A 27,829-nucleotide genomic window follows, 5' to 3' on the forward strand; every position below is an offset into this window, starting at 1 on the left:
TGTATCCCATTTGTTTACAATTAAAAAAAAAAATAGGGATAAGGATGTGACTCAGGGTTGAGTGCCCCTGAGTTCAATCCCTGGTACCCAGAATTAAATTAAATTAAATTTAAAAAAAAGAAAAAAAAAAAAAAAAGAAAGTATATATGGATACTCAAACTAAAAATAAATAAATAAATAAAAAGATTTTTTAAAAAAGAATAAAAAACAAAACAGAACAGAACTAAGGCCACACTTAGAACCTGTTAGACCTCATCTTCGGGCAGGTCAGGCTCAAGAGCACTGAAATCCCTCCTTGTGAACCAGCCCAGCTGCTTCCTTCTCTGGACAAGACTGAGCTTCTTAGGCAGGTTGGCTTCACCAAAGAGAAACACACTGCAGCCAGGAAGGTGCAGGACCAGGTCCTCAGCAAGGCCTACAGCATGGGAAATGTTAACAAAATCAGGTCCAAAAAAATAAGACAGACTATTTAATTTCTGTTGTATGGTAAAATGTAATTAACAAAAAACATATCACTTTAACCACTCCTAAACACACTTTGGAGGCATTAAGTTGCATACTGTCATTCTGCCATCACCACTAACAAGTAGAATTCATATAAACTACAAAAATCAAGGTTTGACCATAATTAATTTTCCAGGTTAGTCCAATAATAAATGTTTGCCTAACCCATTACAAATCTAATTTCACAAGGAAAATGCATCACTAAGATTAATGAAATCAAGGCTTTCAATTTTTGAGCAATTTTACAAGAGCCCCAACTTGTATATGTTATATGAGGAGATATAAAAAGTTGAGAGCACAAGGGCCAGATCTTCACTGTCCAATAAGGTAACCCCTAGATACATATGCTATTTAATTTTAATTTTTGTTAACTGAAGTTAATTAAAATAAAAAATTAGGTTTTTCAGTTGTACTTGCCACATTTCAAGTGCTCAATAACCACATGAGGTTTGTGGTCTCCATATTGGACCATTTATATCATCACTGAAAGTTTCACTGGATAGTTCTGGGAAGATGCTCTATAAGGAAGCCTAATACACAAAAAATTGGAGGCTACTCCAAATGAAAGAACATTTTTCAATCTTCCTTTACCACTTTTTTTTAACATCTGGATTCTCTGTCCCTTACTTAATCTTAAGGCACAATAAATAATTTTTCTCCTGTTTTTTTCTAGATTATTGCTTCAGAGGACCTCTACTTGTAGCTATAACATCTTTTCAAGGGGCTAATTACAGTCCACTGGCAGCAAGGATAGTGACAGCATACATCTCTCTGTCTGATCATATAAAATGTAGGGACTCAGGGACGTTGGGTACAGACCTAGGACAGCAGGAAAGTAGGACTTCTTTATTTGGAGGTACTTCATGGGATATCAGAGGTTAAGACAGGACATCTGACCACAATAGGCACAGGAACCTTCCCAACTGCAAATAACAAATGGATTTGTTATTTGTCCATTTGTTTCTAGTGTAGGCAGCCATGTTGATGGAAGGAATTAAATGTACTCAACACCAAAAAAAGGTTTTGTACCACTAGGGCACAAAAATCTTGGGAAATATTCTTCCTTTAAGTCAGCAGGGACTCCAGCATTGGAGGCCCAAGATATTGTAGACACCACGAAGCTCAGAAAATCCCTAAATTTGCTTTCGTTTAAGTGATTTTTGCTTCTTTAATCTTACTTAGGATACTAAAGAGTCACAGTTCCTAGGGGAAGGCATGGGGACAGAAGCCAGAGACACAGTCAATTGAGGTTAAGAAATTACAAAATAATGTTTAAGCAGTTAGCTAAATTGTTCCTCAAATCTGGAATGGCGGTGGGAGGGAGGAGGTAAGAGAAATGGGAGAACATTAGGAGAATTAAAATGTTAAGTCATCTGAACATCTGACCGCTATCCAAATGATTCTGGTCACGTGTATCTGCTCCAACCAAAACTTAGAGTGACTCACATTTTGGCTGCTACAGTAGCCTAAAGCACAAAATATGATGCCTAAGAGTCTGTCCCACTAAATACTCTAACATGTTTTCTGACTTCGCCCATCCAAGTCAGCACCTCTATTTGGAACTATAGTTCTGGAGTATTATCCATGTTTATACAGCCCAAAATATCTGCTAAGGAATATTCCTGCAGCTTGACTTCTAAGGATCAAAGCACTGGGACATATTTGCAGTAGCAACCCCTACCCGTCAGCAGTTGGTGGGAGTGGGGGGCAGGAGTACATTTTGGTTTAGTGGAAATAATGTATGCAGTTGAGGCCAGGGTTGAACACTATAGGGTTGAACATCATTGCTGCTGCTTAACAGTTATTTGGGATCTTGAACAACTAACCTGACATCTCTGAGTCTGAACTTCTCTGTCTGTAAATGAAAAAGAGAAACAGCTTTCTCTCAAACACTAAAACCTTATCTAGATTCTGTCCGTTAAAAGATAAAATAAATGTTTATCCTGCTTTTCCTATATGAACAGTATTTCAAAGTAGCCAGAAGGCCCAAACTGATGAGGAAAAGAATTTTTTAATATTTAAAAAAATCCAAGGAAAAAATGTAGAAGTAATGACAGAATCAGAAAAACCAGCATTTTGTAGATAGAATCAAATTGCTTTAGGCGAAGATTAGCAGTGGGTAAAAATCTCCTGAAAGGTATGTTAGGATGTTTACAATGGCAAACAAAGGCAATTCATGTTTGCATCACCAGAAGCAAGATAACCAGACATGGTGGCCTCCAGAGAGGATGCAGTATGAAGCACACGGCCTCCCTCCGAAGAATACTTGCCAAAAAAATTAAACTTCAGACCAATCAAGTCTCTAAAACTAACTTATGTAGAGAAAACGTGAAGGATGGAGATGCAAATTAAATACACTACAAAGAAGCAGACAGACCTAGAATGTGAAAATTCTATAGGACAACCAAGAGAGAACATGTACAAGTAAATGGCAAGAAAAAAACTGGGCAGGGGACTGGTCTTAGATTAAAAGAGATTTAGAGACAAAACAAACAATGTGATGTGTGAACCACATTAGATCTAGAATCAAGAAAGCCTACCACTGAATGATGTTTGCCTAGATTATACACTGGGTGTTGGAAGGTATCAGAGAATTATCATTCTTTTGGGTGTGATAATGACACTGTGGTTACATAAGAAAATATCTATATTGTGTAGAATATTAATTGTGTAGGGAATAAAATAACATGATCTTTGGATTTTGCTTTAAAAATATTTAATAAAAAAAGAAAAAAGAAGAAGATAAAAGGAGTGGAAAAAAGAATGGATAGAGAGACTAAGGCTGGATAATTTTAGAAAAGCATCTAGCTCAATGCCTGATCCACAGTAGTCAGTCAGTGAACACTAGCTTCCCTTTCCCTCTGCAAGGTACACCCCTACTCTGAATTGCAGACTGTGAAAGCTCTGAATATCCCCCTGGACTGGCATGTTCCTACTTCGTGGAAATCCCCAAATATTTTAACAACACTCCTCTTCTATTATCTCTTTAACATAATTCATGATAGATGGGACTCAAGTTTTATTTTCTAATGAAGCAAGAAAATGAAAAATTTCATTATTCTCCTTACAATGAACAGACAACCAGGGCCAAAATGATATTTAGACAGGTTAATAAACTCTTCACACCAATGTAAATAAATAACATTTGTGTTCCTAATGATCGCAACTTTGAGGGCCAAGGGTAGGTAGATACCTATAATTTTGCTGAAAAGCAAATTAGATTGCATTTCAAAGAAATGTATCATATTGAGTCAGACAATTGCTCTCTAGCCAGTTATTTTATTTGTGATATACATTGTATATTCAAAAAGCTGGTTTTAATTTCATCATTTGGCTTTTTCAATATGCCTATGTACAAATCATACCCTATAATTTCAAAGATCCACATCATACAAATCAAATTGCCTCTTAAAGAAGATAAAGACTATGACTACTTCAAGCTCAAGTCTGTGGAAATCCCAGTCTCTCCAGCCTTTAGGTGAGTGGGGTATTATTCCAAGCAGCTTTGCTGAACATCCACTGATGACTGTAGCTCTCTGAGCTGTTTGTCCCACCTCCTCCTGGGGCACAGCCAGATGTTTCCAACAGGGACTTCAAGCATTTTCAGGGAGCCCCAAGAAACAAGGACTCCAGAACTACATAAAGTGGGGACTTCTTATCTGGGCTCTCATTCCACTGGAATTCATTTCTCCCCTTTAAGTGTTCATGTAATATCTCAGAACTCTTATTCATTTTTATCAATCGCATCCGATCTAATCTGCTTATATTAAAATTAATTGTGGGCGTTTGCTTCCAGTTCTAAGTTCTACACTCCCTAAAAAAAACAGCTTGAGGTTTCTTGCTAACCATTTGCTAAACCAAATAAACTGACTTTGATTCCAGGGCAGATAGAAATGAGAGTAGAGGTCTTTCTGGTAATGAATGAGAATGGAGTACATTGTATCCCTAGTTAGAAACCATGACAGCAACTTTCCACCATTGTGTTCCCATTGATGTGCTGCTCTTGGAACAGTGGTCTGATCTGCAGCAGTCAAAGCTGCATGTACCTGTGGGATACCAGAGCCACCTGGTCTTGTCAGACAACGCATACACTGAATCTCTTGTTGAGAAGTGGATGATGCCAGCAGATAGTCTAGAACCAGACAAAACAAAACTGTAGCTTCCTAAATTGCTCTATATTAAAAGACTAATTTTTTAAGTTTCTCTTCCATTTTTAATGTTTTTCCCAACACTTAGTAATTCTAACCTTTCCATTTTCTCTAGTTGTATTTTGAAATAGTTGATTTGATGACAATACTATATGTATGTATATATATATATATATGTATGTATATGTATATATACATATATATATATATACATACATGTCGGGGTTTCGGCCGGACCCCTGGCCCTAGGTGTGGCAAGGCTAAGATGGCGCCTGGCAGTGAGCCAGAGCAGTTAACTTTTGCACAAACAACTGACATTATTTTGAGGAAGTTCCAGGGATTGGCTAAGCTCCCTGATGGACAGTACAGGTCCACTATATGCCTGCCTTCGCTGCCTGTATCTGTTAATGCTCTCCCCTCGTGCGAAAATGCTGATTGGTTACAAGTACTGTATATATTGGAGTGTAAGTTCAACAAAGAAGGAGAACAAAGAAAGAACTATGAGGAAGAAGCGCGCAAAATAAAGAGCTCAAAAGAACCAGGCCTGTGTCTTATCTCTCTGCGGGCAGGGAGTGCGATAGGTGGCGCCGAAACCCGGGAATCTACAGATAAAGTAAAAGGTAATTATTTATTTTCATTTATGACCTTGAGTCCGTCATTGGTATTTCATTTATGACCTTGAGTCCGTCATTGGTATTTCATTTATGACCTTGAGTCCGTCATTGGTAGTTCATTTATGACCTTGAGTCCGTCATTGGTAGCCGGCAGTGAAGGGTAAAGAACCCAGAAAAAATTGAGTCTACATAGATAGATGCAGTGGTACCAAATTGTGTGTGTGGTGTGTTATTTTTGTGTTTGTTGTGTGGCTTGTTTGTGTGCTTGGAGCTCTTAGTGCTGTAAGATTTAATCATAGGAACAGAACTGTCTGGGACTGGAATGAAGCGGCCTCTTAGGGAGTTGTTGGGGAATCACGGAATGCCGCTGAAGGCAGAACAGCTTGAGCATTCCTTGATACCATAAAAAAGGTCTCTCCGTGGTTTTTAGATAAAGGGTTGTTAAATATATTCCTCAGTGGAAGCTCCTGGGAGAGGATCTACACATAACAAAAAAACAAAAGCTGTTACCTGTTGGAACTTTAGCCATTTGGTCCCTGATTAAATCTTGCTTACAACATAAAGATAAACAAAATCTAAAGGGACCCCTGGAAGAGGGAAGTCAGGTTTTAGAAGAGATTAAAGAGAAACGGTTCTGTTCTCAGAACTCAGAAAGAAATAATAACTCAGAAGGGGAAGATTCAAAAGAGGAATTTTCAGGGGAGGAGCTAGACAAGACATTTGGGAAGCTAACAATGCAGTCTAAGCGCCCTATTAATGATGACATTGACACCGGTGAAGACTCGAGACCTGTGGGCAATAGTTAAAAAAAAAAAAAAAAAAAAAAAACACTCTTTTGTGGAGCCTCTGACTGAGGGCAGTCAGGTTTTGGAGAAAATATAAGAGAAAAGGTCTAAAACATCAAAAAGGGCGTCAATAAGATCAGGGACAAACAAAAATAAATATGAAAGTGGGTGTAAGGAACAACTTGTTAGAAAGAGGGAAATCAGTTTAGGGGAGGGTCCCCCTAGGCAGAGAGCTCAGCAGCTCCATTCCTTAAAGTAGTAAAAAATAATGTTTTGTGATTTTCTGCATTCAAACCTAACCTGATTTCTCAACCAGGTAAAAAAAGGGTTAAAAAGTCCTGGGTGATCCTCCCTCCCCCTGCCACGTTGGAATGTAACTACAGCGTCTCAAGGAGAAAAGGGGGGTAACCTAAAGATAAGAAGAAAAGAAGAAAAAAAGTGTCCGTTTTAAATTCCTGGGCCGCTGCATAAAACTGACTTATTCTTCAGGATTCTTGTTTTGTTTTGTTTTTTTTTTTCTTTAATGCTGTATTTTTGAGCTCATAATTTTAATCCTACATACCTAGGTTAATGATTTTATTTTTGATCAGTTCTATTTTTTATTCAACTGAAGTTTTTAAACAGCTGTTTCATTGCAATGAACATTCACCTATAAATTACAAGGCCTTTGATTTTGTGTTATTTGTATGTCGTACTGTCTGGTGTTATGTCTTATCTGCATCAAAACTGAGAGCTCTTAAAATTAAAATTTAAAAATGGATCCAAATACTTTTATTCACGTGATTTAAAAGGGTTCAATTTAAATTGGGTAAACTAATAAAAGTAAAATATTTTTAAAAATAACTTACAAGTCTCCAGGTGGTCAAACTAATGAGATGTTAATGTTAAACAATGTCTAATATCAATTGCTTCTAGGACTTTTCTTCAGCAGGAAAGAGGCAACGGATCCTGTTCAGGACACTTGTCTGATATCTTGGTTTTTATAAAATAAATAAATTGGAGTTAACATGTATGGGATTACTCAAATGTGTTTGTAGAGACGTCTGGTTAATTTACAAAGTTAAAATGCTAATTGTTAAATAACATCAAGTACTCTTAACTCCTCAAATTCCATGGGGTATCATACTTAAACATTATTGGTGTTTTCATATGTTGGTAAATAAAAGGGTTTAAACTTGCTTTGTGCCATCACTAAACTAAAAACAAGGTTACTAAAAGTTATGTCCTAACAAGTGGAATTCTATATATAAAGAGTCCCAAAAGTTTCAACTGTGTTTCAATTAAGAGTACTATAAACAACAAAATATTTAATCTTATTAAAATAGGGTGATTTATCTAAATTCAGAAATTTCATAAGAGTTGTTTCAGAATGTGAACAAAAAGGGGTCAACAAATAGGGAAGAGAAAATAAAAGGTTCTGGGTTTAAAAATGTATTTAATAAAAAGGAAAAGAAAATGTTTCTGGACAAAAAAGTCTGTGTGTAACAAAGGGCGAGTTTCAACAAGTCTGTGTGTAACTAAGTTGGTTGTATGTATGTAAAACAGCTAAAGCTATTTAAGGTTTTTCCTAAGGTGAAATACTAATGTTCTGATATAAGCCAAAGTTTAATCTATATGGTAAAATAACATGGTAAAATGACAAGGATTTCTTAAAAACACTAATTCATTCTTAACTTTGTGTCTCTTAAGTTTTATTCTTTAGAACAATTGTCTTAAAAATAGGGGTTTATACAATTATGGTTAAGCAACTGTTAAAGATTGTACTACATTATAAAGTCTAAATTTTTCTTTAAAAACTAAAATTGGTAAAAATCAATTCCTTACTAAAATTAAAATAACTCTAACCACAGATGTACCTTATAACCCACAAAAACAAGGTATTGTTGAACATACACATCTCACCCTCAAAAATGTTCTTTATAAACAAAAAGGGGGAATAGAGGAGACCTTCAGGTCCCCTAAAGATAAACTTTCTCTTTGTCTCTTTGTTTGGGGTTTTTTAACTCTGGGTAATAAGGGTAACTCGGTGCTTTACTGGAGCTGCGGCTCAGTTTGTGTGTTTCCACGGAATAAACTAACTTACTACCTCTTTTTAGTCTCTTAGGAGGAACAGTTCAACTATGTAACAAAACAACTGCTTCTTTCAATTGTACTTCAGATTTGTGCTATCCCTCAATGTTAAAATGCTTCTAGGTTCCTGCTGGCAGACTTAATGTGTGTTCCTACCTTCCTACCAGTCCCAGTCTCTGTTACAGATGCAAAATTGCCAGTGTTGCTATCAAGAAACAGGAGAGAATTTGACATCACAGCGGCTATGGTCACTGCAATAGTGGTTTCTGCAACAGCAGCACTAGCAACTGCCATACCTACAGCAACAGCAGTCAATCACTTGGCCGAAAATATAGCTGCAGCCTTACAGACTAAAGAGACCCTAAACCAACATCTAACAGCAGGCATACTCCTTATGAACCAGCGAGTGGACTTACTTCAAGAACAAATGGACATTTTACAGGAACTGTTAAACGTGGGATGTATTTATCGTCTGACGGGACTGTGCGTTACACCTGTAGCTTACCATAACCTTAGCTATGCAGCAAACTTGTCTAGAATCTTGTCTGCTCAGCTACAAACAAATTGGTCTTATACATTTGATAATCTTACTGCTATTCTTAGATCTCAAATTGTTAGTCTCAATGCTACTAGAGTTAATGTAGCCCCTATGTCCGAAGTGCTAAGTTGGCTATCCTCTTCTTTCAGTTTTGTAAAACAATGGGCAGGTATGGGAGCCTTTTGTATGTTCATGGTTGTTGCTGTTGTCTTCCTCACACGCTTTATCATGCGCATGCGCCAAGATCAAGTTAGAGATCGTATCATCTTCCATCAGGCCATAGCTGCCCTAGAGGCCGGCAGTTCCCCACAAGTATGGCTCATGAGGCTGGATCGCTAGCCAGACGGGTAAGGAAGGAGGTAACCACTGTACCGACCTAAGACAGGAGCTGTAGCATGCTCTACAGTTATCCGATGACGGGTAAGGACGGTGGTTGACCACTCCGCCTAAGACAGGCACGGTCCCGAGCTTTCCTTTTCTTTTTAAAAGAGAAAAGGGGGAACTGTCGGGGTTTCGGCCGGACCCCTGGCCCTAGGTGTGGCAAGGCTAAGATGGCGCCTGGCAGTGAGCCAGAGCAGTTAACTTTTGCACAAACAACTGACATTATTTTGAGGAAGTTCCAGGGATTGGCTAAGCTCCCTGATGGACAGTACAGGTCCACTATATGCCTGCCTTCGCTGCCTGTATCTGTTAATGCTCTCCCCTCGTGCGAAAATGCTGATTGGTTACAAGTACTGTATATATTGGAGTGTAAGTTCAACAAAGAAGGAGAACAAAGAAAGAACTATGAGGAAGAAGCGCGCAAAATAAAGAGCTCAAAAGAACCAGGCCTGTGTCTTATCTCTCTGCGGGCAGGGAGTGCGATACATACATACATATATATATATATATGTATGTATATATACACACACACACAATACTATATATATAGTATTTTTGTATATATATATATAAGCCTTCATGATTGGCTGGACTTACTGACTTCAAAAGTGATTTCTGGACATTTCTATACATGTATATTTAGCACTTTTAATCCTAACTTTAAAGACTAAGAGTCAGTTACATTCTTCTTTGCAAAAGGAGAATCAATGCAATGAGACATTTCTCAATGCAATGAGAAGTTTAAGCCTCCTATTCTTAATATGAATGTCTTCTAAGTCTATGACAAATATAACTGGCTGAAATATGCAACAGTAAAAAAAGAACATGAACATAGTATTTAAGAATTTGCTTAATTAAATGTACCTGCCTGCCTTACATCAGCAACACACACTTCATATTGATGGTGGTATTCAGTACTATTCTATTCTCTTCTGCTTTTGTTTCCTTCATTAGCATTTTAGTCCTACTGGTATACAGAGATTTGAAATTTAACTGTTAAACAGAATTGCAATTCTGCAGCTCCAGGAACGTAGCTTATAAGCTTAGTCTTCGCTTAGTCTTCTAACATTTTTGATACCAGCCAAAATGCACAACTTCGAAAGAAACCTCAAGTCTGTCACTCCCTTTTCTCTAGGAATAATCTCTTTCCTCTGATCTGCTGCACAAATGTGTGATTTGTCATTATTATTCTTAAACAGAAAGCCAGTGATCCTCAAAAAAACTATCAAATCTTCATAAGCACATAAGAGTATTTTCCAACCTCTTGCACCTCAAACTCAAATCAAGTAAAGGGAAAAAAAAGCACAAAATCTAAAAATTAAACTGGGTGCTAGACTTGAAATCTTATAAGCATCCTCTAGTTTTAGTATAGCTCTCTTAATATAGCCAAGTTTTTTGTTTAGTTGATTTTTTATTTATGTATTTTTTAATGAGAAGGGGGGAAAATTCTCTTCCAGAAGTGATAAAAAATCTCTCAGATGGTAAAACAGATAGCCCTAAAAAGTTTTTTGCCTAAATCCATACACATACCTAAAATAAAACTGGCCGATTAATCTCGCTATAGTAGTTTAAAAAGAGTGGCATTTGAAAATACAGTATAGCAGTGATGCTACACTGTCTAATTAAGTGCAGACTAGGAAAAATTATTCTTAGTTTAGTCTATGGAAGGGGGGTGGTGAAAATTTCTCTCTTTGCAATTCAAAATTATTTTAAAGATAGAACATTTCTTTTCCAATGTCTTCATTAAACAGAGCTGTTAAGAATTGTCTCCCAACCATCCCCAAAGACTACAAAGCTAACCAGTATTCACCCCATATGCTCAGCTTTGAAGTGTGAAGCTGTGACCATCCCACTAGACTTTTACACCACCATCAAAGCCATCTCATTACGCCCAGTGCTGAGAGTTAAAGCGCGGGGCCGTACCCGCTCCAACACAAACACTGCATTAACAAAGCAACCACAATATTCCTCCCCCACATGGCTAGAACTTGAAGAAATTTTTACCATATGTACACATGCATGAGATACAAAAATTTATTGTGCTAGAACATCACTGAGAAGTACATTAAACATGCTGACTAGAACTGGATGTTACTCTAAAGGACTGGAAAAAAATAAAATGCAGCTGATCTTTATGATGAAAGAGCAGAAACGTTAGGCCGAAATATGAGATCAAGTGCAATTCCTAAATTGCATTTCGACTGACACATTCTGTTGCCTGTTCTTTCTTGAAGTAGCAGAAAATCACTTGAGGGGGGAAGCAGAACTCTATTGCATATCACTGGATGCTACTGTTTACTCTGTCATGTATCATTTCAAAAGGACAAATGAGGTTACATATGATGATGTATTGATAGCAACATTTATGATTCAAAATGCTTGCATCTTTGAGTTGTCCATTTAATATTGGCATGACAATAAAAAATAAGATGCAAAGAAAAATGCATCGTCTATTATAGTAATGAGGTCAGGATAAATACTTGATTGATCTTCATGTTGAAAAATATTTTTAAGTGTTTGAGCCTACCAACTCTATTCCTTTGTATTTGTTCCAGCAAAAGTCTTGCATTTGTGCACAAAAGACTATTCATGAATGTTCATTGCTGCATTATTGTTACCAGGAAAAATGGGAAACAATCTGAATGTTCACAATAAAGGGAATAGATAAAATATGATATATTTATAATATGATAACTATACAACAGTTAAAAAAAATGAGCTACATCTATATGTAATTCCATGGATAGAGTTCCAAGATATCTTACTGAATGAAAAATGTATAGTCTGATAGCATTTGTAATACAAACACAGACAAGCAATTCTATGTTGGATTTTTTGGTATATAGTAGGCCTTCCATATCCAAAAGTTCTGCATCTGCAGATTCAACCAACCATGGATCAAAAATATTTGGAAAAAAACTGCATCTGTATTGAACATATATAAACTTTTTTCCCTGTCATTCCCTAAACAATACAATAACTATTTACATAGCATTTATTTTATACTTGGTAGTACAAGTAATCTAGAGATAACTGAAAGTATACAGAAAGATGTCCATAGGTTACAGGCAAATACTATGCCATGTTACATAATGGAATAGAACATACGCAGATTTTGGTATCCACAAGGGATTCAGGAACCAATCCCCAGTAGATAATGAGGGTCAACTGTACACAGATAAGCCAGTAAAATCATGGGGAAAATTCTGGATTGAAGAATATTATGCTTATAACATAACTTGGCAGGGGCTGATTCAGGAAACTAGGAATGAAAGTGGTGATCAGAGTTGAATTTTAACCTTACTTGTAGTTCTAAAAATTTTTTTAAATAATTAATTTCTAGGCAACTCTAATAAATATATGGTCGTGGATATCCTTTGTTCTGCTGCTGTCTTAACGGAAAACGTATGAGTATGTTATGTATTTTAATGTTTCTAGGTCTATTTTCTCTTACAGAATGAAAAACTGGGACCTATCCTCTATCTTCATTATAAACAGAAGAATGATGTGTCCCAAACTCCTAATACCCAATATACTTTCATGGAAATACTTATATAGATAAAGGGATTCACACACACACACACACACACACACACACACACACATACATACATGTATTTTTTCCAGGAAGCTTATTATTTCTTTGTAGGACACATGCTGATGTATTTACTGCTCTGTGGTATCATTTATTTAGAGAAGGGCATTTTCCTGAGTGACCTATTTAATTTATACTGTAGTCAGTAACATATTTTAATCTGTTCTATGGTTCTAATTATTTCATGTACAGATTTCATGGCCCCTGCTTTGTTGTGGCAGGATAGTCTATTTATATTTCTCTGAGTCACAAAAGCACTTCCATGGGGAATGGAAGCATAACAAGCACACTGATACTGTTTGGATGTTCACAAACACCTCTCCATTTATCTTCTCTGAGATTGGTGCTGAACATCATTTTGCAAATTAAGAACTGATAAGGGATAAGCTATTTGCTATAGAATTCAGATTCTAAAGTTGAAAGCACTCTGGATACCTCCTGCTCAAGTGGTTTCTAACATCTTGACTTGCAATCTCTTTTTCTCAAAATACAGCTTATTTGGAATCTTGATACATAAAACAGAGGGATCCCCAGCCTTTATGTTGGAAGGGAATAGCTTGGGCCCCTTGTTCTGCTGCTGTCTTAATGGAGAACCATAGGCCATAGAGAATCACTGAAAATGTCAATGACAACTGGTAGGAGACAGAGTACCAGAGGTTTTACATATAGTCATTTCTCAAAACCTGTCCTCTTAAGATCTTACCATTCTCCCATTTTATACATACAAAAACTAAAAAGACTGTAAAAGAGACTAAAAAATTTTCCTAAAGTCAGTTGGCAAATAAGGGGATTTGAACTCATGTTGTTCAGTCCCTAAATTCTTATTTTATCTCCTTACCACATTTGGCTTCCCTAACTAGATGTTCAATATGATGTTACTGGTTAGTTCATGCTGATCTGAAACTCACAGGTAAGTATTCATACATAGGTATGGATGGGAGAGAATGGTATTAGGCCTGTCATTTCCAAATATTGCTTTCCCCATTAAGAACCACTCACTTTCTTTGGGGGACTATAGAAAAGCTACCTCAAAGAATAGTTCAGATGGAACATGGCAGAGCTTTGGGGATGGCCTGAAAATCCCCTGCTGGAAAACTGTATGCATTCAGCTTGGCACGACTGCAGCCATCTTGAGCGACAATACCATAACTGTCCCAGAGTAACCCTAGTTAGTGTTTTCCTGCATAGTTTCCCAGCACACTGTAAATAGACAAAACTATTAGAGTAGGTAGAACTTGACAATCAAATCCTGGCACCAGGAAGGTGCTGACTCTTTGATATCAGCTTAAGATAAGTCAGGCTTGGATGAAGTCACTTTTGCCCTAACCAATAAACATGTCCCTCCTTCTGATACAAATTGTGGGAATCCACTGGTACCTGTTGCTGCCCAGGACCACACTCTGTTAGTAAGTCCACCCAATAAATGTACTCTGTGCAATTCTAGCTTTGTCTTCCTTGGGTTTCATAGCACCCTGGGGCCAGGCCTCATACACTGGGGCCAGGTAGTTCCAGAACAACATAGCAGTAATGCGTAAACAGTCTTCAACATAAAGCCCACTCTCTATAGCAAAGAGTTAATCTGACTCTTCCACTCATTCTGTGCTCCCCAAAATAACAAGCAAATGGTTTACATGAGTTTGTTTTCCTTGTGTGTGCTCAGCTCCTAAGCATCTTCCCGGCCAAGGGCCACTGGCTACTGACAATAAACAACCATCTCTCAGTAGTCTCAAACCCACCCCTACCTCAAGAGTCAGGTTCTATTCTCTCCCTTCTAGCAGCCCCTCTCCTCTCCACCACTTTTTAGGCAATGCATATTTCTACACATCCCACTCTGACCTTTGTAAATCTCGTTTGGGAGAAAAATCTTACCCATGGTTGATGTTTCCTTCTACATGGAGACGGTTCTGCTTATTTTGCTATCTGTTACAAGTTGAACTGTTTCCCCCAAAATTCATATGTTGAAGTTCTAGCCCCAAGAATCTCAGAATGTGACCTGATTTGGGCATAGGGTAATTGCAGATGTATTTAATTAAGATGAGATCATGCTAGAGTAGGTTGGGCCCCTAACCCAATATGACTGGTGTCCTCATAAAAAGGAGAAATCTGGACACAGATAATATACAGGAAGAATGCCATGTGAACATGAAGCAAGTCATGTACAAGCCAAGACAGAACAGAGCCTTCCTCAGCCCTAAGAAGGAACCAACAATTCTGACATCCTGATCTCAGACTTCCAGACTCCAGAACTATGAGACAATAAATCTCTGCGAAGTCTCCTAGTCTGGGGTACTTTGTTACCACAGTCCTAGTGACTTAAAACACTGGCCTTTCTCCCTCCCAACTTTCATGGCCTGATGGGGAGTTTGAGAGAGAAACTGGGTATGTATGCCTGCCTCCAAAACTCCTGTGTTAATGCAGGAATGCTTAGAGGTGAAATGATTGAACCGTGAGAGCTGTAACATACTCAAACAACCTTAGTTTGAATGGCAGTTAAAAATTTGGGAAAAGACAAGTGAACTATTTATCATGACCTCTTCTCAAACCCCACTCCAGTCTTCTTATCTCCCTGGCGGCAGCAAGTGAGTCACCTCCCTCTTTCTCTGTTGTCTAATTCTGTTGCCATGGTATAAAACTTATACCCAGCTTTCCCAAGGCTTCTGCTTTTGACTGTCAGAAATTCAAACATGAACACTGACCGTTACTTCCTCATTCTCATTATGACAGTCCTGTAAGTACCCCAAGTTAGCAGATAACTCAGACGACCACGCATAGGTTATGGAGGAAAGATATGCATGATTAGTATCTTGAGATATTGTCTTACTATATAATTGATTATCTAAAACTAAAGAATGCATTATTTAATATATGTAACTTTAACAGTCACATAATAAATGATAAAACACTTGATGCTAAAGTTATGATATCATAAAATTATAACATGTTGCTGTCATTATGATGATCACATTCTGAGTCTTCCAAGAGGCACACCCTTCCTCCACCAATAGAGACCAGGTTGATGGGTAGGTGGTTGCATAAGGGTGTGGAGAGACTTGGGTTTATGCTCCTCATGTTATAGGCCTTCAATGCCACTAACATTATGTCATTAGATCAGAATTTTCTAATTCAAATGACGTGGATACTGGAAGTCACTGTAAATTCTAGGAAGGAGAAGTATAAAGGAAAAGGAATTCAGGAAAAAAGTATCTCCAAGATAAGGGAACTAAGCTCAAAAAGTTAGCTTGGTATTCAGTCACCTACCACAGATCTATTAGGTCCACATTCTCTAATACACCACAGCAGTTGCATAAAATGTTTCTGAGTGCTATATGCAGCTACTGAAAACCAGAAATCTAAGGCCTCTACATCTTAAGTACCTCAGGGCTGCCTTTGCCAGTAAGGGGTGAAAGTTTAATGTCTTCCACAATGACTTACGATATAATTCTGAGTATTTCACAAGACCCTTTTCCTAGTGAAGTGTTTGTCAGAGGTTTCCCAACTTTTAATGTGACTTCTGGACTAGAAAACAATTACAAGAAGTGTACAGTTCATCAGCAGAGATTTCATGCATTCCACCTATTCATCCCAATGAGGAGATTCTTACAGGACAGTTATTCTTGTCACTATTTTAATAGAAGCTACTCACTAAGTATGAAGCATGAGACAGGGAAAGGAGAAAAGTCAATCGAATGGAACATTATCACAGCTGGGAGCAACTGGGACTTGATTCTTCTGAGGTGAGCCTCAGAACTCTCCATCTCAGGGACAAAAGAGGAGAGCATTTAGCTACCAGCTCAGTCCTCCCATGGATCAAGGGTTTCTCAATGGGGTGTTAACTTGCTGGCACTTCAGGTTGCAGCAAAGCCAAAGTTAGAAAAGAGTGTAGTTCTTTCAAGTATAGTGACATTCATTCAGTATTTTGGTCAGGGATGATTAGGTTAGTTCATTCCAAGTCTCCCATCTAGCCCTTACCTTCCTCATTAGTACCTGGTATACAGTGAAAGATATAATCCTCTTACATTTACAAAGTCTGTAGTAATACAAATTTGTGAATAATCTGGTAACTCTCCTTTCTTATTAAAATGTTCTAAAGCCACTGGAAAATCAACCTTCATAGTTCAAGTACTTTGTTAAAGCACAATACCTCTTTTTTCAACTTTTTATGTGGTGGCAGTATCCTAAAACTCTCAAACTAAATGCTATGCCCTAAGTATGTTTACATAGAGCTGTAAAATAGACTGTTGTTTTTATACCATGGCAATGAAGTATAGCAGTATCAATGGTGCTAAGAACTCTACCAGAATCCAGCCCTAAATTGACTAATCTCAAACAAATTCAATGCTGTTTTATAAGACAATCTCCATAGCAACTGGAGAATCAGAGTAGAAGATTCCTGAAGTGAAAAGTTGCTCCTGATTTGCCAGATCAGCCCATGTTTCATGTTTTGACAATCTGTAATGAGGTAATCAAAGGGTCTCAAGACTACCATGCAAGTGTTGACACTCTGTGAATTTATCATGGCACATGTCCTCCAAGTCATAAAAATACTTTTAAATATATCTATGAGGCTGATGATTGTAATCAAATTCATTAATGTTTTATATATTTGAAATGAAAAAAATAAAAATCAAACATGCAAAAGCTATTTTTTCATTTATATAACTTAGCACTTGATCTTTCTCATCTCCTAAACAATAACCTCAATTCATGTGGCAGGGCAAAAACATTATTTCATTTCATTAATGACATTAATGACATAAAAACTACTCCCCTGTCATTTATAAAACTGAAGGTTATGGTCCAGACTTTTTAAGTTGAACATTCTGAGCCTACATAGGAGGTAGGCACATTTTCACTAGGAAATCCTAGGGAGAGTTTGTCTAAGTACTTCTACCTACCACTTCTCTCTAACACTCAAGCTTCCTCGTGAAAGTGGGTGTGCAGGCAAAAGGGTCATGTGACAAAGACCATGGTTCCTTCATGCATGTGGAAGAGTGAGTAAGGGAGATGTGAAAACATAGAAAGCACAGAAGTCCACAGAAAAACACATGGAGAAACTATACAAAACTTAGAGAAGTTCAGAAACCCACACAAAATACCTTCAAAACTGAGAAAGAAATCAGTTAAAAGAGAGTGTTCCTAAACATTTACCAATGGCTCCAAATTCATAATTAAAATCACCATGAATTAGAGAAGTAAAAACTTCAGGTGGAGATGGCAGAGTAAGTCCATATGTTTCTTTCACTTCTACCAAAAACGCTAAGAGAAAGTTAGCAAAGAGACTGTTTAAAACATTTACTCAAACAGAAAATAAAAGAGGAGGCAATAGCACTGAAAGTTGGAGAGCACACACGAGTGGTAAGTGACTTAGCAGACATCAGTCAGCAAAAGAGACAGCAGAGAAACAACCTGACTTGACAGGACGGACACTTGGAAACAGAACTGATAAGCTCCACACAGACAGGCAGCTGCCTTAACTTATCCCTGTAAAGGATGCAAGAGGTGAAGCACAAGGTGTCTGGCTGGGAAGTACCGGGCACAGTTTAGAGCAGGTGTGATTCATGAAAAGAGGGGAATTAAGAGATATTTACAAATTAAATGCTAAGAACTTTTTGGCCTTCTTTCAGGACAGTGGCTGCTGCCTTACACTCTGAACTAAAGAAGAAAATCCTTCTTCAGGGAACTTCAACAGCCCAGGGGCAAGACCAAAAGAACATTGACATGGGAGTTCCCCAGAGAGACAACCCAGCTAGCTCACCCTACACCTTAAACCCAATGTACACACTAAGAGAATCCACTTAGTATCCTGGTGTTCACTCAGATACCTACAAAAGACATCTAAGGAAAGAAGGGGGAAAAAAAGTACATTGGGGTTGGGGGACTACTGACACTATGCAAGAACAAAATGCCAAAATCGTCCTTTGTTAATGCATTCATGAGATAAGGCCAGGACATTATTTTAACAAAATAAATGGAACATTCAGAGAATAAATAAAAGCTCTTGGAAATTAATACAGAACAAGTGAAAAATTTACTGAAGTCTTGAGAAATAAAGTAGAGGAAATACACCAGAAAGTAGAGCAAAAATATAAATAAATATAAAATAAGAGAAAATAAAAGAAATGTAGATTAGTAGAAAATTTCTACTATAAAATAAGGCTTTCCAATTCCAGAAACCCCAAAGGTTGAATGTTCCTCTGATATGCGGATATGTGGATGCTGATTCATAATGTGGGTGGGAGATTTCAAGGAATGAATAGAAGTTCAGTGGATTAGATAAACAGGAACCAAGGGAAGAGAGGAGGATGGGAATAGGAAAGAAGGTAGACTAAATCAGACAAAACTTTCCTCTTCTTATATGAATATACAACCAGTGTAATTCCACATCATGTACAACCACAAAAATGGGAAGTTATACTCCATGTATATATGATATGTGAAAATACATTGTACTGTCATGTATAACTAAAAAGAACAAATAAAATTTTTAAAAAGTACATAAAATAGGGCTTCCAGAAAGAACTGAGAAAATGGAAGAAATCATCAATGACATAATTTAAGAAAATTGTCCAACACTGAAGAACCAGTTTCAAGTACAAAAAGTATCCAGTATAAAGAATGAAAAGTGACCCACACAAAGACACATCACAGAAATTTCAGAACAGTAGGAACAAAATTTCGTAAGCTTCCAGACAAATAATGGATCACGTACAAAGGATCAAGAATCCTCCAGATTTCAGAAGTCTCATCAGCAACATGGAAATAAGAACTCAATAACACAATGTCTCCAAAATAAAGTTATTCTTATACAGAATTCTATACCTAGCCAAACTAACAATAAAATGTGATGATAGAATAATGGCATTTTCAAACATGCAAGATCTCAAAAGTGTACTTTACATTTTTTTCTTCAAAGCAAGTAGAGGATATAGTCTACAGTGGGGTGGGGGGGGGAGAAGGAGAAGCATAAACTAAGAAAGAAAAAGAGGGAAATAAAAGTGATTCACATTCAGGAATCAGTGGATCTAACATGGAGAAAGGTAAAGGCAACCCTTAAGATGGCAAAGGAAGATCCTATAATGACAGTATACTCAATGCACTGAGGGCAACTGGTCATTATAAGAATAGGTCAGAGAGTTCTAGAAGATATTTAAGAAGATTAAATTGAAAAAGAGTACTCAATGCATGAACTGTTCTATCTGAATGCATGGATAAATGTAGTTATTGATAGAATTTGGGGTTGAACCAGTGATAAGTACAACCATGCATTACTTATTGGAGATACACTCTAAGATATGCATCATTAGATTTTGTCATTATGAAAACATCACAAAGTGTATTTATACCTAACTAGAATAGCATACTAACCCCTAGACTATAGGGTACTACATACCATTGTATCTGCAGTGTTATTGACTGAAACATCATTATATAGTGCATTAATGCATATAAAATACCAAGTAAATAAATCATCAAAATGATAAAGAGCAACTCCAGCAAAAAGAAAGTTATGCAAAAAGTATAAAATAATAAAAGACTAAATGATTCATTGTGGGTAATGTTTACAGAGTTATAATAAAACCACTAAAAACTAACCCAAATTTTGATATACAAAGAGGAGAGAGGATTAGGAAAGGTGTGAGTGTGTGTGTGTACATTGGGGGTGAGGGTAGAGTGAAACTAAATTCTCATTATCTTCAGTGAGAAGTCAATAGAAAGCCTAAGACTGAAAAACTAAGACATGCCAATTAAGATATCTGGAGTTACAACTTCAATAATAAGGTAAAGCATTGAAAGTACTTGGTTCTGAGAGAAGGAAACCAAAGTGGTGAGGGTAGGGAATTGGGAGGTACTTAACATTTTTTTAAATAAACCCTATAGAATATTTTATTTTTTAGTCACGTGCATAATTTTGATTTAAAAAATCAGGAAAGGGAGGGAAGGAAGAAACAAGAAAGGGAAAGAGGGTGGGAGGAGAGGGGAAATTTTAGAGACAAAATAGAGGTAAACATTAGATGTAACCTAATAGATGGAATTGTGGGTTTTTTATAGAAAATGAAAGTCAAAGTCCAAAGTATTAGAAAAAACTCTATCAGCTTTAAATAAACATAGACTCTCTCTCTCTCTCTCTCTCTCTATATATATATATATGCATATAACATGCATATAAATATATAATACATGTTTCTTCTGAGCTTTAAGCTGTAAATCCACAGCCCAATGGCAGAAAGTGAGATGTGTATCCACGCTATTTAAGTCCTCATTCTTGCACTGTTTGTATGGGAGGGATGATACCATCATACTACTTCTTTCTTCCCTAACCTCCAACCTCCTGTGAGACCTGCTTATTCTCTATTATCTTAAGCCAGTATTATCCTCCCAACCTGGTCCACCTGCTTCTCTACTCTCTGCCATTCTCCATTGTATTCATTTCCTATTATGCAGACAAGATGATCTTCCTAAACTCGAAGTCAATCATACTGTTTCCTTGCTGAAAACACTGCCATAGCTCCCACTGCCTTTAGGATAAGTTTGAACTCCTGAACCTGGCCTCCACAGCTTCTTAACTTGGCCTCTTGAGCCTCATTTCTTAACATTCCCAAGAAGGTTTTTCCCACACTCCTCTGTCTCTAAGTTCTGGACCGTCACACTGAAGTCTGCCCATCTTTGAATTCAGTCTGTTCTCACTTTTGCATTGCTTTTCCCTTTATTCTACAAGTTCTCCAACAAAAATTTATATGCAAAATTATATGTATGTGTTTCTGTTATGTATACAAAAAAGCACAAGCATAAAAACTTACAAATAATGTTGACAGTGTATATAAAGTCCTTTAACACCAATTTTGGACCTACTTTAAGAAATCCTTCCTTAAGGTGTAAGTAGGCTTACAGCAGAATTTTTGTAAACAAAGCATATGTGAGGTACACATATTAATATTAACTGTGTTTCATGTCACCAGAATGTCCTGTGCTGTGCTCTGTCCCAAACAAAGTTAACTAATTTATTTGAAAGTTGTTTCCCTGGAAAGGGGTTACTCTAGTGAAAAACATCTCCTCACTGTTCTGAAAACAGCAGGATCCTAGAATGTGAATAGTTCTGCCTCATAAGAATGCCTGAGCATGCAGTTACAGGAAAAAAAAAAAAAACCTTAAAAAAATTTGGATGATATTAGATGAACAGCTGTGTAGAAAGGGGAAAGTAAAAATAAAAACTGCATGTTGGAGCATCAAAATAGTAACCATGTACAGTATATGACTGTTTTTAATCAGATGAAGATTGAAGCTATTACATTTCAAATCAAATGTTATAAATTAGTTCAAGAATGCAGCTGAGCTCTCATTTAATTAGAAATGTCCATGTTTAAATCATGAGGTACAGTAGCTGCCAATGAAGCAAAAGGGCAAGGGAAGGGAGAAAAACTGTGTCCAGACCCTCTGGTTCTCCACCGTCTCCTACACAGCAGGAACATATGAGGGGAAGGGGGGTCTAGTCCTGATGTAAGGAAGAACTTCATGTACTAGCTAATTTGAGAGTTAATGTAATTGCCTATAATTGTTTTGAAGACAATTAAAATCATTATTCTGGTCTGGACAATTCTAAGCTCCTCGTTTCAGTGTGAAACATATTTTCCTCCATGCTAAAATTTTAACTCTTTCTTGGATCAAAAGTAAAGCAAATTTGGAGCTAAGATTTGCTTGGGAAATCACCACTTAGCTGTCAGGTCACATTAAAAAGCAGCATAGCAGTGAGGCTGCCCCTTTGGAAACAAGTCTCCTTTCCTATTTCTGGGGTTTCATGTAGCTCAGCCAAAATCCAAATCGACATCCCAAATGTTAGACAATTCACTATTAAATAAAAATGAGGCAACATCATAGAGGGATTTTTGAGGTCATACAGAGAAGAATGCAATTATCCTTAGGCGGGCTTTTCCCCAAAGGTTATGAGCCTCTGCATCTCGTAATTAACCATGGTGCAGCGAGACAGTCCAGGCAAAAAGGTCTTTCTTTTCTCCCAATTTGCCAAATTCAAAAGCACCTCAAGTGACACGGCTCACATTTTCCAAATTAAACTTGGCCCTAGGGTTGAAATCAGGCACATGACAGATCAGCTCTACAGAAAATCTTAAGAGAAAGTTGTGCATAGGAAAAAAAGGAAGAAAAAATCAGAGGGAAAAGGGGTAGGAGTTTACATTTAAGTGGTTTTTCAACCTCACCATTACCCCTGCTGAAGAAAATAGGACACAGATGGGCAAAACAAGCCATCATTCTGTACCGAGAGTCAGAGAAACTCATTAGAAAGGACTGCTGTTTCCTCACAATCTACTGTGAATTTGTAAGAGACAAAATTATTGATGGTTTTGGTTTTTTTTTGCTACATCCCACAGCAGGCATGGCATGGAAAGTGGAAGACTAAGTCACAAAGACAGTGTGCACCCTAACCCTTGTGGACACGATTCTTCAGGATTGACTTTTCCCAGGGAGTTGAGGAGTGATTAGCTTGTCACAGACTGTTTAGGTTTGTAAAAACAGTTTCCAACAGGAATAACAACCCAAAACTTTCTCTTACTTGTGGCCACAGCTCCACATTCCTCGACTCCAACACCAGAGAGAGCCTAAATGGGGATCAGGTCCACTGCTCCCAGGCAAGGGTGGACTCCTTGAACCTCCATGTCTATGACCTGGAAGGCCTCCAAGCAGACAGCCAGAACACAACTGCCTAAAAATGTGAAATTGTAAAAAAAAAAAAAAAAAAAAAAAAACCATCATTAAACTTTCAATTGTTTCTAAAGAGGAAGCTATGATTTTTATTGTTCCACTAGCTGTTCTTCTTTTGTAATCTGTACTAAAGGTTTTTTTCCAACCAAAATAAATAATTGAAAAATAAAAGATTCAACATTTCCCCTCACCCCACCGCTCAACCATCATAAAACTTCGTATTTCTTCCAGCATCTTCCTCCCCAAAACAGAATAATTATGCAATGTTATTGGTCTTAAACAATTTTGTTACTTTTTTATAGTTGGTTACTTTTATTTTCTTCAATTTTCTCCAATTTATCTGATAAATCCTTTTAATTTCCAGAATGATTTGTAAGTAATTATATTAAGATATACAAAAAGTTCATAAAACTTTAGAAGCACATTTTAGTTTTGCTCTTATCTAGTAATTAACTGAATTATTATATCTAAATACATATTATAGACACCAAGAGTTTTGTTATTATTCTGAGTTTCCATTAGCAGTATAGTGTGATCATTTTCATGAAGATAAAAGCAGATTTTCCATCTTATGTTATGATTAACAGTCAAGATAATCTGTCTTATGCCTGCTGGGAGTTAGTGGTCAGCCCTTTAAACTTCAAGAAAACGTACTTTTCAAAGAAAACAATCTGCCAATTTGAAGATTAGTTTATTTGAAAATATTTTGGGTACTTTACCAGGCAATATTAAGATAATACAGGCTTTTGTTCACAATTATGATTCTTCAAATTCAAGTTGTCCTACCAAACACTACAATATCCCTATGAGACATGAATTTCATTTCATTTCAACCTATGGCCCAAATGAAGACTTCAGGCTACCAACCCAAACCACAACTGCTTAGCATATTTCATTCCATGTCAACTTATCAGTGACATCAAGGCTGACTTCAAAACTACAACTACATAGGTTAAAAACCTGAATGTATTAACCATAAAAGACAGTTGATCATCTTCAGCATAGGATGTTACTAACTCTTGGGCCAAAAGGTCCATTGTAACAAAGAGGAAACAGTAAATGTTTGAGATGTACTCAAAAGGGTGAAATAAAATTTGGGGGTAGACTCTTCAGATTTACACAGGAAATCAATAGTTAAGGAAGATAACCTGAAGCCTACCCTTCACCAAAAATGACATATATGTAAAGTCAAATGAAACTGTTACCCAACTTATCAACAGAAGTTGCTATTGTAATAACTGATCTGTTGTAGTCTTGATCAGAAAATATATTGAGCACTAATACTTCAGGATGTTTCTGCCCTGTAAAGAAAATCTCACAAAAATGCAAGAATATTTTCTATAATGAATTTTTATACTTTCATTCTTCTGATACTATTAAATTAAGTCTGGTAGAAAAAACTCTGGGATGGGAGCTTTGAGACACTGTTAAGAATGAAATCATTAGTAGTGATGCCCACTTCTTACAGCATCTTACAGATAGCTAAGCTCAGACACACATTTGATACCCGAGAGACCTTCTCTTTGCCTTGCCAAATTTGTAAAATTTTTCTTAACTCGGTCAAAACTTTTTGCCAAAATTTTCTTAACTAAGTCTAAGAGGGTAGTCCCTTTGATCAATGGTAAAATTGTATCATTCTAAATTTTGCCCCTTATCAAGCTCATCTCCTAAGCCTTGTCAATATTTCCTTCTAAAATCTAGAACTTAAACTGTATGGTCAGAATGTGAAATCTGGAAAAACTAGGATAGGCCAATTAGTGCATAGATCAGAGGTCTCTGGTGTGCATGCACCTGTCCATTAGAATCTGTTCTGACTCCACCATCTCCTTTCTAGAGGCCACCAACAGCTTTCAGATGTTAATGACTTCCAGCTTTTGGTGGCTTATGACTCACTTGAATGTGTAACCTGGAGGAGAAAGCTACCATACCCTTGTATGGCAGCCATACATAAACTCCAAGTTATTTTTGAAGTTTACAAGCCTGGTCCAGGCTCCTTAAAACTCCCCCTAAAGCCTACAAAAGCAAATTCAAAGTGAAGGACAAAAGTTTTTAGGCAGTAATTAAACCTTTAGCTATGCTATTATACCTTGTCCCCCTGTCTCCTGGCAGCTTAACAACTAATCTTTTCAGAGAAAAGGAAAAAGAAGTTACACCCAGGAACTACAGCTTACAGCAGCCCTACACTATTAATTTTAATAGCATGAGAAGATAAACATATGTCACTTACTTAGAGTCAAAACAAGCACCTATAGAGCCCTGCCCTGGTGTAGGTCTAAAATTTATAACTCAGGTTCCTTTACCTAAGACCTTTTTTAGGTCATTTAAATGTGCTCACATTGGTTAATGAGAAAAAAATAAAGTTTATATAGTTTTATTCCACTCGCTTAAAAGTAAATGCCTTTAAATTATTTGTAAAACAACAGGTTCACTTTCTTAACTAGTGCTACCTTCCCTGCATTTTTAAAACTATAAAAGATGAGGCAAGAACAAAATCATGCAACCTCCTATTTTATCTAGTTTTTCAACATACTTTAGCTCCTGGAAAAAAAATGATTTATTTTTTTTTTTTCCTCATCCTAAATCATCTTCTGAAAGGCTTTTATTCTCAGTTTCATATGATTCAATTGAATCAAATGCTGAAAGAATGAAACACTCTCGCCTGCAATTTCTTAAGCATGCATATAGGAAAAAAATGAGTGCTGGCAGGAGGAGCTGTCAGTATGAATCTCAGCGGAAGTAAATTGTTTGGGATTTGTAATGGAGTATAATAGCTATAATTCCATTTGAGCGGCTGCCACTAATAAGCTGATAAAAACTGTGAGTTGAGACCCAGGCATCCATCAGTGTGTGTCTTCCACAAATGTCTCTGCACATTCACTCAATCACAGACACAGGTAACCCACTCCCATTAAATGTACTGTTTTTGACAATGAAGAGCCCAAGCTGGCTCTTCCCACAAAGAGCGTGCAAAAAAAACAGCTGCACACAGACTCCAAAGGGGTTTTTAAATCAGCAATTATCAGGAGTTTTCATAGACATTTCCAGCTCCTCAAAGTTGCAAGACAGTAACTTAAATGTGCTCCTAGTTAGAGATGGTCTTGGGAGAAACACTTCTTTCTCATGAAAACCACATAAAAAATAACAATCATAAATCAAAATGTACTGTTGCAAATGCTTTAGGACTGTGACCCTAATGTTCACCTGTTGCCAAAAAGCTACTGACTTAATAAAAAAGCATTTCTATTTAAATGATTGGAAGTTTGTATATATATCTTGGGTGTGAAAGTAAAAACATGATATCTAAATCATGTGTCATCACATGAACATTTTATGAAAGGTGAAAAAAAATTAGCAGTATTCCTCATAGTACTATGGTCCTAGGGAGTATGGAGGCTTAAATTCTAGTCTTCTATGTTTTGGGGGGTTTGTTTTGTTTTTTGTACTGCAGATTGAACCCAGGGGCACTTAACCACTGAACCATATCCTCAGCCCTTTTTTGTATTTTATTTAGAGACAGGGTTTTACTGAGTTGCTTAGGGCCTGGCTAAGTTTCTGAGGCTAACTTGGAACTCGATATCCTCCTGCCTCAGCTTCTCAAGTCACTGGGATTACAGGTGTGTGCCACCTTGCCCGGAAGAGTTCCAATTTTCTATTACTGAATTTCTGAGTGACCTTACATGCATCACTTAAACACAACTGCCTAACAGTTGTTTTTTGTTTTTGTTTTTTTTTTTTTAACAGATAAAATGGACTAGAAATAATAATACTGTAAAGATAGCACAGGCTTTGCTAGCAGGAGTGCTTTGAAAAGTGCTTCATGTTTGGCAAGTTTATTTTCCATTTAACCTGCTAAATAAGAAGCATAATGTACTACTCTGTTATTTTATTAATGAACAAAATAAAAGGTCCATGAGGGAAGTATTAGGCTTTTATGTAAATCTATCCTGAACAATTCACATCTCAGAGACTTATGCAAATGTGAAGAGCCACACAGCTGAATTTGTGCAGACATTTAAAAAGAGTATCTGTGCACATCTGAGTTAAGTGATTTATCTCAGAATCCTGCAGTTGCTGCAGAGGAAGCTGTAACAGCTCAAGACCACAGGGGGATTCTAGAAAGTGGTCTATAGATGTAGAGCACAAAAATGACTGTATCATCAAAACACTGCAATATCCACTTCAACTGTCTGTTGTCCCTACCATTTTTTTCAAAAGCTGCTTTTGCTATGTTCTCAACAACATATTTTTTTCTGGCTTCTGAAATGTTTAGTAAGCAGACAGCCAAACAGAGCCCCAGTCTGGAGGAGGACATGATTTTTCTGGAAGAAGAAAAAAAAAAGATCCTTTATTTCAGTCTCTAGAGTTCATTCATATTTTCATGTTCATTAACCATAAAAATCACAACTTTTTAGAAATCTGGCAGTCATAATATGAACACTTCACTATTTTATTCCTAGAAAACATGTAAAAGTCTCAGACTA

The 27,829-nt window shown here is 36.9% G+C and overlaps 1 protein-coding gene across 1 annotated transcript; it reads right to left on the minus strand.

Moving 5' to 3' along the window:
* Window positions 1-165: 165 nt before the first annotated feature.
* On the minus strand, window positions 166-27,660 carry Ftcdnl1 (formiminotransferase cyclodeaminase N-terminal like). Its single transcript, XM_047546402.1, has 3 exons — window positions 27,549-27,660; window positions 24,554-24,649; window positions 166-415 (listed from the first exon to the last, which is right to left on the minus strand). Exons 1-3 carry the CDS (start codon window positions 27,658-27,660, stop codon window positions 246-248), a joined length of 378 nt encoding a protein of 125 aa, XP_047402358.1. The 3' UTR covers window positions 166-245.
* Window positions 27,661-27,829: the final 169 nt, after the last annotated feature.

The sequence above is a fragment of the Sciurus carolinensis genome, chromosome 3 (assembly GCF_902686445.1).
Source record: "Sciurus carolinensis chromosome 3, mSciCar1.2, whole genome shotgun sequence".
Taxonomy (NCBI): Eukaryota; Metazoa; Chordata; class Mammalia; order Rodentia; family Sciuridae; genus Sciurus; species Sciurus carolinensis.

Bases quoted from the DNA above. Each gene is read 5' to 3' on its own strand.
- Ftcdnl1 (XM_047546402.1), bottom strand. From the start codon at position 27,660: ATGTCCTCCTCCAGACTGGGGCTCTGTTTGGCTGTCTGCTTACTAAAC. The intron at 24,650-27,548 runs GTAGGGACAACA...TTTTCTTTACAG, and splicing joins AGCAGCTTTTGAAAAAAATG to GGCAGAAACATCCTGAAGTA. The intron at 416-24,553 runs GTAACAGTTTCA...CCCATGCTGTAG, and splicing joins AACTTCTGTTGATAAGTTGG to GCCTTGCTGAGGACCTGGTC.